This window comes from Fistularia commersonii, chromosome 15, assembly GCF_037954325.1.
Source record: "Fistularia commersonii isolate RoL2024-O1a breed Wild chromosome 15, RoL_Fcom_v1.0, whole genome shotgun sequence".
In the NCBI taxonomy this organism is placed as follows: Eukaryota; Metazoa; Chordata; class Actinopteri; order Syngnathiformes; family Fistulariidae; genus Fistularia; species Fistularia commersonii.
In genome coordinates, this window is record NC_141298.1 from 11,488,410 (window position 1) to 11,506,115 (window position 17,706).

Consider the following 17,706-nt stretch of genomic DNA (forward strand, 5'->3'; position numbering starts at 1 on the left):
ACGGCTGTTTAATGGCGCTCGATAGCGATGATTTCATGATAGTGATCATCTTCCCTAGAGCTATTTCACTGATGCCTAACAGGCTTTTTTTTACGTCTGTGATTTTTCTTTTTCTGCCATTTAGCACACAAAAGTGATGACTTATACATGCTTTCTCTTCTTGTTATTTACTTTAAAATAAGAAAATAAGAGAGAATAAAGCACTGACAAAATACAAACACGGCGTACATCAGAACTGGACAGAACGGTTATGGTCGCAGTTCTGCAGGGTCGTTGCAAAGCCTGATCATGACATGATGCTAATGTCAGCAAGGGAGCTCATAAACAACCCGACAGCTCACAGCCACATTAATCAGATGTTAAAGTCCAACGTTCAGCATCTTGTCGTATCAGTTTAGTTGTTACCAGGTTGTTGCAAAATCAGACAGCGAATATCCTGTCCAGGACTTAGTCTGTCACATGTGTACCATCTTTGTTTTTTCACTCGCTACAAAGAATAACTTACTATCTCTCCATAGAGGGGAATGTGTGTGGTTCACTCACTTCACATCCATATGCCAAACCACTAGATGCTCCTCCAGATCCTCCTTGCATGCATCCCACCATCTGATTGGCAGATGGGTTGCAGAAGCCACAAGATCCCTTGTGTTTTCATTCCCAAAGCCTCGCCATTGGTGTTTCCGTCATCTAGAAAACAAATTCGATCCATTAGAGCCCAGCATAACACAAACATCGACCCCTCCCCCAAACCAATCAAGCAATTCAATATTTTTAACATTTGTTCCTTCCTTGGCCTTGAATCGTTGCATCTCTCATGCACATCGGGAGTCATAAAGCAAAATCTCGTTGAATTTAGGACCAACAATATCAACGGATCCCATTGAAATGTGCTTCTGTATGCTAATGACATTGAAAACCTGCCAGTCTTCAGTTCATCTCCTGTAACGGTCTTCCAGTGTTGACTGAACATCAGCTACAAATTCAATTACTTACAGACGTGTTTTATGCAAGTGTTTGACGAACTATCAGCATCAAAAAGTTAGTTTGCTCTTCTCTGATGTCCTTGAATTACTTTTATCCTTTTAAGCCCTTGTTTTTCCTTCTTTTTTTTTTTTTTTTTTAACTTTTTGTACCTCTGTGTCCTTTGCTTTAAACTTGACCCCGGCTTTCTGTTGGTTAATCTCCCGTGGCTTCAATTTTGCTTTTGGTCAAACGGCCCTGCTCTTCCTGATTATCCCAGTCCAGCTTTGCCCATCCAAACTCTAGAACTCCTCCCCTCCCCCCTTTCTTTTAAAAAAAAGCAATATCAATTATTATGGAAGACTTTCAAGATCTTACAACTGCGAATATCCAAATTTCCCAGGCGAACATGAGTGGAGTCATAAAATCATAAAGAAACAGAGATACACAGATACACCAAAACAACAATTCGAGACCAAGTCGTCCACGGCGTTGACGTCACGGTGTTAAAATAACACCTAGCTTGCAACTCTAGTGGGGTGTTCATGTTGGTGCTCCTGACAGTATTTGGTTAACCATGTTGTGTAATCACTTCCCGCTGGCTGAGGTTTCTGTCTGACGGTATGTTGCTTCCTCGCAGAGCCGCAGCTGAAAGGCATCGTCACCCGTCTGTACAGCCAACATGGCTTCTACCTGCAGATGCAGCCTGACGGCACCATGGACAGTACCAGGGATGAGAGCAGCTCCTTCTGTGAGTGTGTTTCTGTCTCCACGCCGCCTGACTCAGCTTTAGGACTCTAACACGCATCGCTTGGGTATCACATGGTACATTAGCTCACGCCACACATGAATTCAGCGACTGCCTCAAAATCACAAAAAGGAGTTTATGTCAACGTTTTCAAAAGGTAAATATTTCCTGGTGAGTAGGAATAAAAAAAATAGCACAATTTCTGGTCCGGTAACAAACTCACTGTTTCTGCTTTTGTATCTGCTTTTGATTATACCCTGCTAATTGAATGATTTTATTGTCAGACACTTTCTGCTGAATATTGGGATAAATGTTTTGCCTGTTTTTAAGTCAATTTACTTGTGGACTTTTTTGATTACTTTAGGTAAGTTTTTCTTTTTTAGAAATTTTATTTTTTTGAACATTAGTTTATTTTAGATAACAGTTAATTATACACCAATGATTTAATAAATTGATCCACAATACAACATCAACGTGAAATTACATTTGATATTGCTCGTCATCAGCTGGCTATAAATGTAACCATCAGTTTGGGGTTTTTTTTGTCTTTCAAAATAGAGACTTCAGAAAACTGTCATATCACTGGCATATTGGCCCTTTTCTCCAAAGGAAACGTGTCCAAAGTGTGCTCAAAATTGACATAAAATGCTTAACATCAGACAATGACTATACGTAAAACTCAGCGGTTGCAGTTTGATTGCTTCTAATTTCATCACCAGCACAGCTTGGCGTTATCCGAAAAAAAAAAACTTGACAAAGCCCGAACAAACTGCTCTCGTGCACGAGCTTGAAATGAAAATCAACCTGAAAAATCAAAGATGCCGCTGGTTTTGATGTTCGGATGTTCCAAGTGTTCGCGCGGACCATCAGAAGCCCCACACACGTTCCCTTTCCTGAATTATTTCCCATGGAAATGAATGCAGCAATATCTTGAGAAACCCTGCTGAGAGGGAGCACCTACCTCTCCCTGTCTCACTCTTCGCTGAGTCCTACAAACGCTGAGGCAGAAAATCCCAATTATTATGCAGATTTGGAGGCAGTGTAAAGCTGAGTGAAGGTGACATAGTGGTGTTTTATTTTTTTTTTCCCCCCAATTGCAAGATAAACACTGAGAAGGGTCACAAGCTAAATGCTTCAAATGTAGATTCAGCAACGACTCTGCAGCTATTCAGCTGCTGCTGCAGTCAATTACTGAAAAAAAAAAACTCTTTTGCAAGGCGGTATTGTAGTTTTAATTTTACAGCGTCCCCTGGCATTACACTTTCTCCCCCCTGACTATTTTTTTTTATCCAATTCAGCTCAATTCAACCTGATTCCAGTGGGTCTACGGATTGTGGCAATCCAAGGAGCGAAGACAGGCTTGTACCTTGCCATGAACAGTGATGGATACCTCTATACTTCTGTAAGTAGTAACAGTCTGAAGCCGTGCTGTGACGGATGCTTAGTTACCGTGATCCAGAAGGATACTGAGGATCCTTTACTTGTGTCTGATCAGGAATTCAAGTGAATATCATCCACTGTTGGAATTTAAAGTTCAGCAGGGGGTCACTTGATGCAGACTGAAACTTGTTCCCCCTCCCCTTCCTCCATAGCGGGTCAAAACCAACTCGCACCTGTACAAATGCTTTCCTGGCTTCACAAGATCAGAAATGGTTATTTTCAGTGCTGAAAAAATAAACAACATGGTTTTTGAAAACAACCGATACTTTATCAATGTGCTGAAATCTGAGGTATCACTTTTTGGATAAATTCAGTGGAAAGTCAGAAGTAGTTGAGTCTGTTAACTACATCATTGTGTCAACCAGATATTATTTTTGGCCCTTCGGGTAATTAAAAATGACCCTTTTTGAGTTGCCATGCAGTAAAACTGAACACTATATGCACCAGTACTTTGTGCATGTAAAAGCTCATGTTTCCACAACTTCTCAGAGCTGGATGTCATTCGTGACATGTTAGTGCAAACAGTGAAACTTAAAAAAATAAAATCAATCAATCAAAAGAGAATAAAAACAGAATTGACAAAGAAAACAAAGGGAGAGTTAGCATAGAAAAATTAAAACGAAAAAAATATATATATTAGAAATAAACAAATAAATAAATATTTTAAAAAGCGGGAAAAGCCCCAATTTTGCAGAGAACCTTGGAAAATGTATGGAAAAAACCCCAATCTCAGAAATATAAAGGAGTGAGGAGACGTTATTGAGCAACCTGAAGCCCAAAGACGAGTCTGTAGTTTGAGTATTATTCTATTTATGCTTAATGTTATTTGTCACACACGTGTTGCTGCAGATCAGTCTGTCATGAGCCAACCAACAGTTTACAAAGATACAGACATACACTATTTGCAAAAGACTTATAAAAAACTGACGGCATGGCACTCTGGCAGCAAATAAACAAGGAAGTTCATATTACTCTCATGCATATGTGATGTAAAATGCAGGGAGTGACATCGATAGATCTGAGAGGTGAATTTTTGAGAAAGGCGTCCCTTTTTTATCCTCGGAGCCCCTGATTAGCATGGATTCCTCTCGCCCGTGAACGGAGCGGGGATTTCCTCACCGCCAGTCTATATCTGAGCTGAAGCTGAATGGTCCTGTTCCGGGAAATTCCTCTCGGTTGATCCCATGCACACGCACACATGCGCACACACACATACGCGCACACACACACACGTTTATGAGTTGATACAGGTGTCGTACCGCAGAACAGCTGTCTTCTCATGTAATGTCATGCATCTTTGATTTAATGACCCTCCATTCCAAGCTCCGGAGGAAGATGGGACGCAGGTGTTGTGACAAAGCGACAGCTTAATGAAAAAAAAGAAATTAAAAAGGTTCATTTTATGTTTTTATAAAATCCAAAAGCATACCGGAGAGCGAGCACGACGGATGAGGAATGTTTTCCATTTAGCAAAAATAAGCTCATCACTGTCACTCCTGGAGATGCTAAGGTGACTGACAAATGCTTCCTTGCGGATGTAACCCCCCCCTCCCCCTGCTGCTGCCGCTTACCGCTTAGACAATGGTTTCAACTTGAAAACCCGCTCTGCGCTACTGGCCCTCACACCCGCATGTAATACATATGTTGTTAGATGCGACTCCTTGACAAGCGGAAAAAGTTGAGCGTCCATGTGAAGGATGGATGTGAACGCCTCACGCTCCCGCAGGTGGGAAACATGAGAAGGCTGAGCCCTATGCAGAAATAAGCCTCGGTGCGTCCCTGCCCCATTTTGTCATCTCCGTGCATGCTGGAAAAGTCTTGGTAAACACACATTGAAGGCAGAGACAGAGATTTATTTGTCTTTTATGCACGTAGGATGTGTTTGCAGCCGTAATCAATGGAAGGGCAGCAGAATAAATACACAGGCTTTATCTCCAGGAGATGACTGCAGGATAAAGAGACTGAGACCTATTGATGAACAACAGTGTCCTTTCTGTTCTCTTCGGCGGAGCATTGGGATGCAGGACGACGCCAGCCCGCCAGATAGTATCGCTTTAGCCAGAAGACAGCAGACAATGTGGAGGAAGGGGGGGGTATAGATGAATGGCAGAAATGTACCGGCGGGCGGTTGGCAATTTAATAGCACTCCTGGAAGTGAAGAGTGTAGGAGAGCTCCCCTTCAGAAAAATTGTTAGTCTATAAGAGAAAGCAGGTAAGATCTAAATGCAGTCAGCGCGAGTTACAGGATGTGAAATGCCTCTGGTGATGACGCCGGCCGCAAAACACGACTGTTTTCCAAGTCAAGCACAAAATTAAGTACTTCCCCCCACCAGCATTTATCAGAAGTAGTTACCTATCAGCATTCAAAAAAAAACAAAAAAAACACGACTATCAAAGAATATTTCCGAGGCTAAATTTATCAAGAGAAACCAAAAAAAGAACGGAAAATACAAAACAGCTGCAGGTTCAAGCCTCCTTCATTCTTGTTTTACAAGTAAGAGAACTCTATCAGGTTGGAAATGAAATTAAAATTTCAACATGAATGTTTTTCTGAGCATCAGAACACCGTGTAGGTGCTTAAGCCTAACCTTTTAAAGGGAAACATTTCCCATCTTGTCTTACGGTTACATTTAAGACTTTCCGTCAAATATTCTGCAACCCTGAGAACCTTGCTCGCTTGTTTTGTCGCAGCACAGCTCATGTTATGATATTAATTCATTATCTGCTGCTTATCCTGCTCAGGGCCACGGGGGTGCTGGAAGCTATCCCAGCTCTCGTTAGGCAAGAGGCAGGACATTCCCTCGACCAGTCGCCGGTCGATTGCAGGGCCACGTTGCAACTATAAAAGTTTAAATTCCTATATCATGATGTGGTGGCTTCGGTGTGGTGCAAATGACAATCTCTGAGATGGTGCGCAAAGGGTTAAAAGTTGCTGAGGAGTAGTAATGTCATTTAACACACCATTTGAGAGCACCTTGCACCTGCACACCCTGGTGTTTCACTGTTCAAATGATGAACTGTGCAGTTTGGAGGAAAGATGGTGTGATTTGTCCAGTCGTTTGTCTACAACATTAATTTCCAGAAGCTCAAAGTGTAACTCTGCCTCCCCTGGAGAGATTCCTCTGTCCTGCCAGGTTTATAACTGTAGTTTTTAAATTTGGCTGCTGTAATATCTCACAGTGTTTTATGAAAGCATCCTTATTATGCTCATGGAGGACAGCCGGCCCTGATCTTTTCACTTATTTGGGACGATAATATGTTGATACAGCAGGTGATAAATGGACCGTATTGGGGAATTTAATCATGCTGCGTTGTTGCTACAGGTGTTGGAAGATCAATCCATACTAGGTTTGAAGAGGTGATAAAAAAATTGGAATAAATGTACTGTTTTTATCTTCACTATGGTCGATAAGTACCATAACTATCATCCCAATCCTTACATCCATCATGAAAACTGAGAAGCATTTATCCCGTAGGATGAAAAGTTACGGGGTAACTAATAGGGCCAAAAAAAGTCTTCCACAAACATTACGGAGCACAACAGAACCACAAATATGGAAATGCTAATAACTTCTTCTGAACTTGCTTTTGCAGCAAATAAGAACGTAGCTTCAGCAGCGTAAAGGGACGATGCTCGCTAGAGAGGAACTGATAGAGGCTGCCACTTCCCGAAAAAAGGTCCATTCATGGGGGGGGGGGGGGGGGGGGAGCACTGTCTCCTACACTACTGAAGCAATTCATTTTTAATATTTTTTCTGATTCATGCTCAGATTGAGCCCAGAGCACATTGACAGTGGAGTGGCAGGCATATTGTTGTTGTTAACAAAAATACCTGTGGCAAAGCCAGACATGGCGATCAGCCCAGAGTTTGTGAAATCCAAAATATGAATGAAAAGGGAGACGGCTCAGCAGAGTGGAATAAAATCAAAGTTTGGCACACACGTCTGGAAGCCGCGCTAACAACAAAACAGCGCCCGATCTTTTAGACGAACACGTGGGTTTCAAACACTTCTTTTCTAAACCATGATGGGCTTGAAATCTGCAGAGCTCAGAAACTAGCAATCACACTTGCATCCCAACATACCTCACTTAAAGAAAAACAGTTTTGACAGTGGAGGAGTAAAACAGAAGAGAAGCTAAGCTAACCCTCCCTTATCCCCTCCTTGCATCATAACAACTGGCGCGATCCAGCAGTAAGTCAGCACTGTGATGGCACGTGTCTCCTAATGTTGTCATCTGCTGCTATGAAGCATTATATATATGTCTGCTGCTAAACTGTATTAACCATCTCATCCCCATTAAAACCCCTCTTAATAAGCACATCCATGCCCTTATTGACTTATGTAACATGGTGTCTCATGTACATCTGGCTCAACGTCACCAACATGCCATGCGCGCGCGCGCACACACACACACACACACACACACACACACACAGTGATTATATGCACATGTCTATGTAACAAAGGCTTGGTGGGAATGAGCTTTGCATTTTTCATGTTAGGTTTTTCCTCCCATGTAAGTGGGTTGCAGTACCAGTAATGCAGTGCTATGGAAATATGGAGGGATTACTGCAGCCAGGCAGACTTCACAGTTTCCCATAGATTACCCTGCAGAAGCTGGAGGGAGAGTCAATAGATGCAGCAGTCTATATGACACTGTGACCCCTGCTGTTTAAATAGGAGACTGCAAATAAGTGCATGTTAGATCCTACAACTTATTTTGAATTTGAGAGGCAGAGCTACGATTTTAGGGGCACAACTTATCATGTATTATTGCTGGATGTGTGTCTTGCACACAAAAAGCTACCAATTTGTACAGAAAAAAAAATGAATAAATCAGAATATCAAGGAGAATTATGCTGTTTTCTGCCATTGCATGCGTTGACAGTAAAATAACAAATCATTATTTTATTGATTGATTATTTTCAATTGCATAATAATCTACTAGGGCAGTGGGCAGTAAAAGATTTTCAGCTAATAAAACATTTTGCTCATTAAGGTGACTTCCTTTTAATTATATTTTTTAAAATAACTTGTAAAAATAAGTACCGGTAATACAAATATTTCAACTGGGAAAATGATTCACAAGTCTGCAAACTGAAGCACCTAATTTGTATTTAATTTAAAAAGGGGGTGGGGGACATTTTCAACTGGTAAAATCTTAAAGTGTTTTCCAAAACAGCTTAAGAGTTCCCTCGATGACGCCCTCATTTTAACGATCACATACCTCTCATTAGTAGCGGTTTGTCCTAATCTAGTATGTGTTCTCTCGGTGTTTGGCCGCGCGGTGAATCAAGCCTCCTGAAGCAGGTGGAATAGATGTAATCAGACTTGGAGAGAGGATGAATGGGGGAGTGTTGGGGGGATAGAGGAAGCCAGTGGTGTGTGTTGGCGGGAAATAAGGAGTGGGGGCATGGGGTTGCAGCACTGCTCTGCATCATGACGAGGTTCTTCCCATCTTGGGAATTCTCTGCACGAATGCTTCATATTACCTCTCTCTCATCCACTCCCATTTAAATTCCTTTTGGACTAGGGACACAAGGGGAGGGGGCGGGGCTAACATAGTCCCTCAACGTTTATGGGCAGACAGCAGAGATTTAAATGGAAATATTCCAATGATTTTTGAAAAAATAAATCACAGTTTGTTTGTTTTTAAGAGAAGGCAGTGAGTCACGCCTGCAGGTGAATTAAGTTCATCTGGTAAAAATATGGCGGTTTCTACTTCTGGTACATAGGGTGAGTTTTAGATGTGAGCTTCTTCAGTATTACCGTCTAGAACAAAAGCCTTTATTGCTCACTGATTGGATTTTAAAACCCATTTCAACCACTGGATTTAGCACATTATAAACCGCTGCATTGAAAAAAAAAAAAAACTGTGCGGAACTTGACTGGTATGATTCAGCCAAGGCAAGCTCTTATTTTGTAATGTGTAAAAGCAGCCATACAATTAAACTAAAAACAAACCTGTAGAAAGCATGACTATAATTTCCACTCCTATACATTTATATTAGATTTAAATGAAAAATGTGTATCATCTGTTGTTGGAATGTTTCAAAACAACCTTAACATTTTTAGGTTTAGCTTTTCAACGAATATGAAAAGAAAATCTTTCACAAGCAAAAAAAAAAAAAAAAAAGGAAGAAATTGAATAAAAAAATGGTGTGCTACATCAAGAGCAAAGCTTTTCATTCTGAGTCAACATTTCATATCAAAATATTGTTGTTCAAGAAGGAAAATCAAACTGTTACTTCCACGCAGTGTTTTGATTTGAAATGGTTAATTTCACTGTCTTTTTGTCATAGTAATAACAAGGTTCACTTGTATGGTGATGTTGAGTGTACTCAAAGTAGTTTAAGAAGGGATTAAAATCCAGACATGGGGAGATTACACAAATGAAACACATGTGGGTTCCACCATCAGGGCTGAATCCAGGGGACTGAATGAGAGGGGTAATTATGGGATGGTCTGGGAGAGAGGTGTTATCTCTGGTGTAATTTCAGAGGTTGAGCTGAAGGGTATTTTTATCAGGACAATGGCTTCACCTTCAAGAGGGACGTCGGTGTCAGATCGTGAGGTCGGTGAGAAGACGGAGGCCCTCGTTGTTGTCAGACTCCCCCCTCCTTCCCCCCACTAGTATTCTTTGCTTTTGTTCCTGGGGGAGATAGAGAGGAGTGGGCTCCTCCATTTTCTCTCCTTAATCTCCTTTATTACCTGGCAGTCACCTACTCTGTCCTCTACCAGGGATCTTCCTGCTCTCTTTTACTTATCTTCTCTCTCAGTACCTCCCCCCTGGTCTCGGGCACTTCCCAGCCCTCCTGCTCTCTGGCCTGATTAATAATGAATGAATCGGATCATCTATCGATCCCATCCCCTTTATGTTAGCACAGCAAAAGATATCAAACCTGTCAGAGGGTCTTAATATAGCTCCGATGCCCCCCGGTAGGAGACTGGTGCGCAGGAAAAAAAAAAATAAATAAATATTATTATATATTTTTGTCAGAACAGCTTTGCCATGAACTTAATTTCATGAATTCAGTTCATTTCTGAGGGAGAACTGGATGTTTCTCCAAAAGATTTTTGAGAATTCCATCACATCGATATCAATATTTCAGAAAAGGACTCTCCTTTATTATAACTACTGCATTTACGAGCTAAACTTTATTCCTGAAGCTTGACAGTAAAATAACTAATAAAGTAAGATGGGGGTGCAGAAATAAGGATTTGGTACTTTAACTGAAACCACGTTTCTCCATGGAAAAGACGATTTTCAATGGTACATCTAATCTAAAGAACTGTCCTTTTCAGTTTTATCATCCCCAGATTTTAAATTAAGTCTATTATTTTGTATTGGTTTTTGACTTTGGGCTTTGGTATCATCGTCACATTTTTAAAATTTTTCTTGTTCTCAACAGTTATTCAGACCAAGGAAAATTAGATTTAGATTTTGACACTGTGAGCATTGTAAAATAGCCAGAAGTCACTATCAGCGACTTTAAATGGGTGAATCAAAGTCAATTTCAAAAATATAGTAGATGTAATTATACACGCCGAGAACAATAGCATTTAACTGAATAGATATAATTTGAATAGATTTAATGAGTAGATCAGGCACGTACGATATGCTGTTCATTCCAACATATTTTTTGGGGCAAAGTTCCTTCTAAAGCTTTGCTTAAACCCCGCGATGTTAATATCTAAACATTGGTTTACATAAATGACATTGTGCAATAACTTTTGTTAATGAAAAAAAAAAAAAAAAGAAGATAAAAATTACATGAGTAAATGATTTGGTAAATGGTTTATATCAGGAACAACATTCTAATCCAACAAAAACAGAATTCATTTTAGAATTAATTTAGTTAAAATAAAAAAAAAAATGGACATAAAATGTATTTGCTCATTTTCAATATAAAAATGTTTCACCGGAAGAAAAAAAAAACAAAAAACAAATACAACGAGGTTTAACTTTTTTACAGGGTAAGGTCATCAGGTGGTGAATTGCCTTGTCAGCTAAAGGATGACGCCTCCCCGTGAAGGAGAAAGGTGATGATCTGTAATAAGTGTGAAACTAGAGGTCTCTCGTACCTTCTCCATCTACTCCCCGCTCTTTATTAAACCTTGTCAATGCCGAGCAGGGGTCCTCCGGCCCCTCTTCTGTCTCGGGGAAATACTCCACACTCAGCCATTTCTGCCCCACTGCTCGCACTTAATCAATCCGGCAGATTGGCTTTGCTCTCTGACAGGAGAAGGACCCTGTCGAGACCCTGACGCAGACGAAGAGAGATGTATATCTGTCGCCATTGCTTAATATCACCGGTCAACATTATGCAGGGGGGGTTCGGTTGTCCTTATGCTGAGGACAGGCGGGGAAGGGAGCAGCTAGGAGATTAGCATTTACGACGACAGGCCAAACCGCTGGAGTCGAACCAAGTTACATTAATTTAATTTTGTAATGTCTATTCAGATTTAGATGGTCATGTAAATGTGGCAGTCAGAGCAGCCCATATTACAGGAATTAAATCACATTGACAAAATCAAAGGGGGAGGAATTGATTTTATCTGTTAAGCACAATATGAATCATCCGAAGGAAAGTAACAATCTTTTTTTCCCCCACTGTTTTGCTCAACAAATTTGGCCTATTACTTAGTGTTCATTGGAAATACCATAGTAAAGTAGTAAGTGAAAGATCAGTCAGTTAAAAAAGACTGGACAATTTCCTTTTAATTAACAAGAAATTGTCTTAAACTGTTTTGACATGGGAAAAAAATTTGGTTATAAAACTATAAACTTTTTTCCACTTGAGATAAATCTGTAGCTGCAGAAGGTGAGAGCCACTTGGTCATTTTACAGTTGGTGCACCAAGATTCTAAAAGATAATTTCATTAAAAAGTTGGTCTCCCTGACTTCCTACTTTGCCACTTCTCAGGATTTTGATGAAGATACCTATATTGAGATAAAAATCTCTATTGTTTAAAGCACAGAATTTAAACATCACCATAACTGACCAACTGAATCTTTTAAAAAGGAGTTGAGAACATCAACAGAATAGAGCAGAGGAACATGGGAGCAACAACCACTCAGGTGGAAAGCATAACAGTATAACCAATTTGAAGGGGCAGGATCCTCAATGTTGAGCCTAAACTCAGGTTAAAAAATAAAAGGAAAAAATGAAAGGTGAAAAATGTCAGAAGTCTATCAAAAAGAGAACCTGAGGAACAAAAGATCCGACTGCGTTTGTTCCTAAAACGATATTTTAAAATAAACAACCATCGATTTAGCAGTGGTTGGCCCTACAATAGCGGGCATGAGGGTGCCAACCCACCTGTCCCACAAGAAGAGCAATTATCATTATTATCATCATTATTATTATTACTATGCAGTCCATGAGCACCATGTATAATCTGCATTCAGATCCACTTGAAAAATGTTCTCTCTGAAGGGTCAAGTGCGGTATCACCTGTTCCTCTGGGGCTCAAAAATCTTTACCATAGACTCCCATTATAAATGATGCATGCGCAATATGCTTTCCACCATAAAAGATAAGACATCGTCAGGGTGTTAAAGTTTGTCCAGTGGACACAACAGCCAGAGATCCAGGAAATGGATAATTTGCCGCAGCACATGGTTTCGTTTTCCTTGAGCTGCAATATAAGAGGAGCAACATAGGACCTCTGTGCTGTATATTTATTTTAATTGAAACTAAAAATTATGAAGTTGTGGTTTGTATGCTTTGAAAATGCTCACTATTGGCCAGTGCTAATTTGGATCATCAAGCTGCAAGGCTGCTATTTCTTCTCAAGGGAGACAGGAGAACTTTCAAAAAGAGAGAAGACAACTCGGAGAACCTGGAGAACCAACAATTTGCACAATGAACATCATGAATGTGGTGGTATAATTCTTGAAGTCATCAGCGTTTCATCTTCTCAGCTCTGCTCCTTTGGGAGTACATTATCTTTAGCAGGGACGATTTTTTCATTCCTCCACGAAATGTTAACATTTTTGCCGAGTTGTTTTCCCCCAAAGGACCAGGATGCACATGCTTTCAAAGGCACCAAAGTCCAGATAACCATCCACCCATTCCTTCAGGAAAACGATTTTAATGTATTTGTGTCCACGTCGTTTCTATTTATGTCATTGCTTACATGCACCGCAGTTCATGTTCAAAGGCTCATAATTCTCATGATAATTGTGCATAATCTTTATTCTCGCCAAGTGTGCTAATATATATGTACCTTTGCCCTGGGTTCCCTCCCCCTATTTTCCCGTGTTTGTTCCTAGGAGCACTTCACTCCCGAGTGTAAGTTCAAGGAGAGTGTCTTTGAGAACTACTACGTTACGTACTCCTCGATGCTCTACCGTCAGACCCAGTCTGGGCGCTCCTGGTATATCGGTATCAACCGTGACGGCCAGGTCATGAAGGGCAATCGGGTAAAGAAGACCAAAGGAGCCACACACTTCCTGCCCAAAGTTATCGAGGGTTGGTATCTACTGTACTGTGAGTCAATGTTGGAGCTGTGTGATTCAATTAAAAAAAAAAAAGAAGCAATTTATTTCTAATGCAAAGTAGTAACCCAAGTCTTCCTATAATGAAGATTTGATTCCCCGTTTGGATAAACTACCGGTGTGTGTTAACTCTAACAATCCTGTTTGTTTGTTATGTGTTGTGCCTTTATTGTGAAATATTGTCAAACAGAAAAAAAGCCCATATTCTTTTTGAACACATCTTGTTTTCCAGCTCTCCTGATTATCACAGAAAAATCTTAAACTATTTTCAGCAGTAAAATATACAAAAAATATTTCTGAAATATGTTTGAGATGACAATCAGATGAGATGTACTTTAATGATCCCATGCTTGGGAAATTGTTCCGCAGCAGCAGCAAGACATACAAAGACAAGATAAGCTAAAAATACATGTAAAGATAAATAAACTCCTAAGTGTGAAAGTATAATCTGAGAAAAAAAAAGTCTCCTATTTGCCAGTATAGAGGAATAAATAATGAGCAAAGTGGCAATACGACGTAGCTCAGTAACTGAACAGAGTGAGTTATTGTACAGGGTTATGGCATGAGGGATGAAAGATTTTGTGTATCTTTCCCTTCGACAGCAGAGTTTTTCAGCATGGCTTGTTGTTCAAGAGATTCTATCCATCGTTTTTCAATTGTCAGTGAATGTTTACAATGACCACAGATCAAACAATGCTGCAGACACCACTGCTTCGTCCTACTGTTAACAAGGGAAAGGAACATTTGACGCAACGTCCAATCACATAAACAGAAGTTGGGACACCGTGCTGTTAACTAAAACCAAATGTAAATGAAACATCCATATCCTTCCATCCATCCATCCACGCGCCACTGCATATTTAGTGCAATGTTGCATCAGGCAACCAGTTAAGCCTCCCCACCCCCCAAATAACAAGCTGTGATTGGCCCGTCGATCACTTATCAACGGCTTCTTTGTTTCGCAGTGGCCATGTATAAGGAGCCGTCACTGCATGAGCTCGCCAGCGAACCTGTGAGTCCTCCCAGGAAGACCGTGAAAACATCGGATTCGCCGTCCTTGAAGAACGGACATCAAGAAGCTCCCAAGGCGGAGGCGTCATAGCACAGGAGACTGAGGGTGGGTCAGAGGGCAGCAGGGGCACCGGGAACACAGTTGCCCATCATTTGCTGAGGGTGCCTAAGGGAACGATCGCCACGTTCAGAAGTGCACTATAGGATGCTGAGGGATTAATGGGTCAGCGGTACATCAGCAGCCGAGGAGGAGGAGGAGGAGGAAAGAGGAATCTCCCCAGCAACCAGCCACTCACCCAGGCAGGGAGAGAGGGAGGGAGGCAGCACAGGGCCTGAACAGGAACCCCCGCTGTTTATCCATGAGACTGTCTTATTCAGGCTTTTTTTCTACAGGCGACAATTCCGTCTTTTTCTTATCCGCCATCTCTTCTATTGTACTGAATATTCACGATTTATTTCCAGCGCTGACTCGGCATCATAATCCTTAACCCTTCAGCATCCCACCACCTCCCCTTACTTTATGAACCTGTGAATTGGTGACGGAGGCAACCTGGGCCGATCCGTTGGCCAACTGCCGACCAGCTCAGCTAATCATCGAGGTCAAGAAAAGCTTATAGAGAGATAGCCGCCTGCAGAGCAAAGACATCGGCTGGAATCCCTGGTCGGGTTCGAGTCAGGTCAGAGCAGGATTGGTGCGTGAAATGAGGGCGGGCAAAATAACCGCTGCATTAATCGAGTGTAGACTGTTGCTTTGAAAAAAAAAAAAAAAAAAAAAGGAAAAAAAAAAAAAACAGCCTTTAGTATTATATGTTGTTGTTTTTAATTTATTTCTTGTTTTGCCGGAACGTTCACACCAATACTGTGCATTTTGTCTTCAATACCAACATTTCTCAAGGGCAAGATTGGACTATAATAATGAGCCAAAAAGTTCACTTCAAATTAGTAAAACGCTTCTCAATCCAGCCTCTGGCTTTAAAACTAATTGCCATTGCTATTAAATTGTGTTCATTTTTTCTGGATCACAACTTGAAATGGATTATTCCTCGAATGATGAGCCATACAAAACTTCAAGTCAAAAGTAATAACCCTTACTGTTTTATTTATGTTGTGGCGCTTATTTTTTGGTCTGTTTGGGGTTTTTCTTCTCCATACTACTTTGAAACAGCTCTGATGCGGTATTTCTGCAATACAGTCGCCAATTCCATTCATTCAGGTTCATCATTTCATTCACTGAGAGTGGGAGAAATTGCCAAAGCAAACCCTCAGTTAAAACAAATAACAACTCTCAATTAAAAAAAATTTAAATCTGGAATAAAGGGGGGGGCAATACCAAAGCCCTTCGAGACCTTTTATAATTTGCAGGATTAGCAGAGGTCATCTGTGATCCTAATCCCGTGCCGGTGTCCCATATTTGTAATTTGCGTGCTCAAAAATTCCCCCACATATTCCAGCAAACCAACAAGTCAGGTGATAATTTTAGATCCATGCTAATCGGCATCTCTGTGATTTGAATGGGGAACAAAGCCCGAGGGGGTGCGTCCTGCTTTGCCGCGTTGAGACAAGAGCTTGGCTGATGACCCAGTTTTTTTATTTTTTATTTTTTTACATTATCGATCCATTTCTTTCGAGCTGGTTTTGTGAAACAAATTGATCAGCGTGTGAGGTCGATCCCTCTACGGTTTTATGGGAGGTGAGGGAGTCTGAAGCTACTGCTACTTCTCTAAATTTTAAATCTCCCATTGGCAAGGGAGGCAGCGTAGCATGACGACATATAAAAAGCTTTTACATCACAGCTACGTCCCAAAAATGTATGTCAATACTTCAATTTCAATAGTCAATCCCTGATCGTTACTCGACGTGGAAGAAAAGCTCATACATTGTCATGTGCTTTTACTTGAAACTCTGATGTATTTCTTTCTCCCACCACACCACACCCCCAGCCCCATCCCACCCCCCAGTTATCGGACCAAACTAATCAAACAAGGAAAATTACAGAGAACCGGTCCTTCTACAGCGGTTCAAACTTTCAAAATGGGTCTGGTAGAGCTTCTGTCTTATTGTTAATTCATTGGGTAAAGTTCGATCCCTTCTAATGACTCACGACACCACGCCACAATTCCGCAGCTTGGCCACAATTAGCCCAGGGATGTTCATCCACCCCACATTCTCAATATCCTGAGTGAGGGGTCTGCTTGGTCTTTCACTAGTTCTGGGGCTACCAATGTTTTCACCCCCCCCCAAACCTACCAAAAGAGAAGCTGACAGCAGCTCTGACATGTATAGATGGTTAATGCATAAAAGAATCCTATTTTATTACAATAAGGCATTTCAAATTTTCACATTTTTTTTCTTTTCTCTTATTTCTGGAAATCGTCTCACCTCCCACAGGAGGTCCCCAGCCACACCTCAGGAACCCTCACACGGGCTGATCAAAGGCCAACAAACTGGGTCGTATTTTCAATGCAGGCTGCATGTGAACTCAGTCGCCTGAAAAACGAGCGGTAGTGTAAACTTCACTCAGCATCTGCTGTCAGCATAAAGCCAGGTTTGAAGCCAAACATCAAAGCCAGAGGAGCCTCTGAGCTGGAGCACTTGTTATTCTGAGGATGTCTGGCAGCTTATCTGCTCACCAGCTTTATCAAATCACCTTGGAAGAAATCGCCTCCGAAAAAAAATAAATAAATAAAAACACAGAGCAGAGCGGGTGCATGTCGTGGTGTGGCTCTGCTGTAACCCTATGAAGGGATGTCTTCTGCAGAGTGGAAGACACTGAGATACTGCAGATAACCTACAGCACGTCCTTCAAACAGAGCACAACATGGTGTCTTTGATGCATCTGTGTCCGCGGATAGGCGATACTTGGGTATCATCTGTCTTTCGTTGACCGAGTCCTGAGAAATTTTAGAGAAGAGATAGCTATGGTGCCACAGATCCCACAGGAGGGACTTCATTAATTCAACTTTCTGACGCGGTTAGATCAACAAGGGATGTCACAACACTGCATTTTTAGATAATCCATAACCCTTGCGTTGCTTTCACGT

The 17,706-nt window shown here is 41.2% G+C and overlaps 1 protein-coding gene across 1 annotated transcript in view; it reads left to right on the forward strand.

The window, feature by feature from the left end:
* fgf11b (fibroblast growth factor 11b) overlaps positions 1-16,622 on the forward strand; it is a 36,449-nt gene extending 19,827 nt beyond the window's left edge. The window contains exons 2-5 of the mRNA XM_086160105.1: positions 1,601-1,711; positions 3,007-3,110; positions 13,430-13,628; positions 14,620-16,622. Of these exons, the coding sequence (XP_086016231.1) occupies positions 1,601-1,711; positions 3,007-3,110; positions 13,430-13,628; positions 14,620-14,756 (551 nt within the window). The 3' untranslated portion in view covers positions 14,757-16,622. The remainder of the gene's footprint in view (positions 1-1,600; positions 1,712-3,006; positions 3,111-13,429; positions 13,629-14,619) is intronic.
* Positions 16,623-17,706: the final 1,084 nt, after the last annotated feature.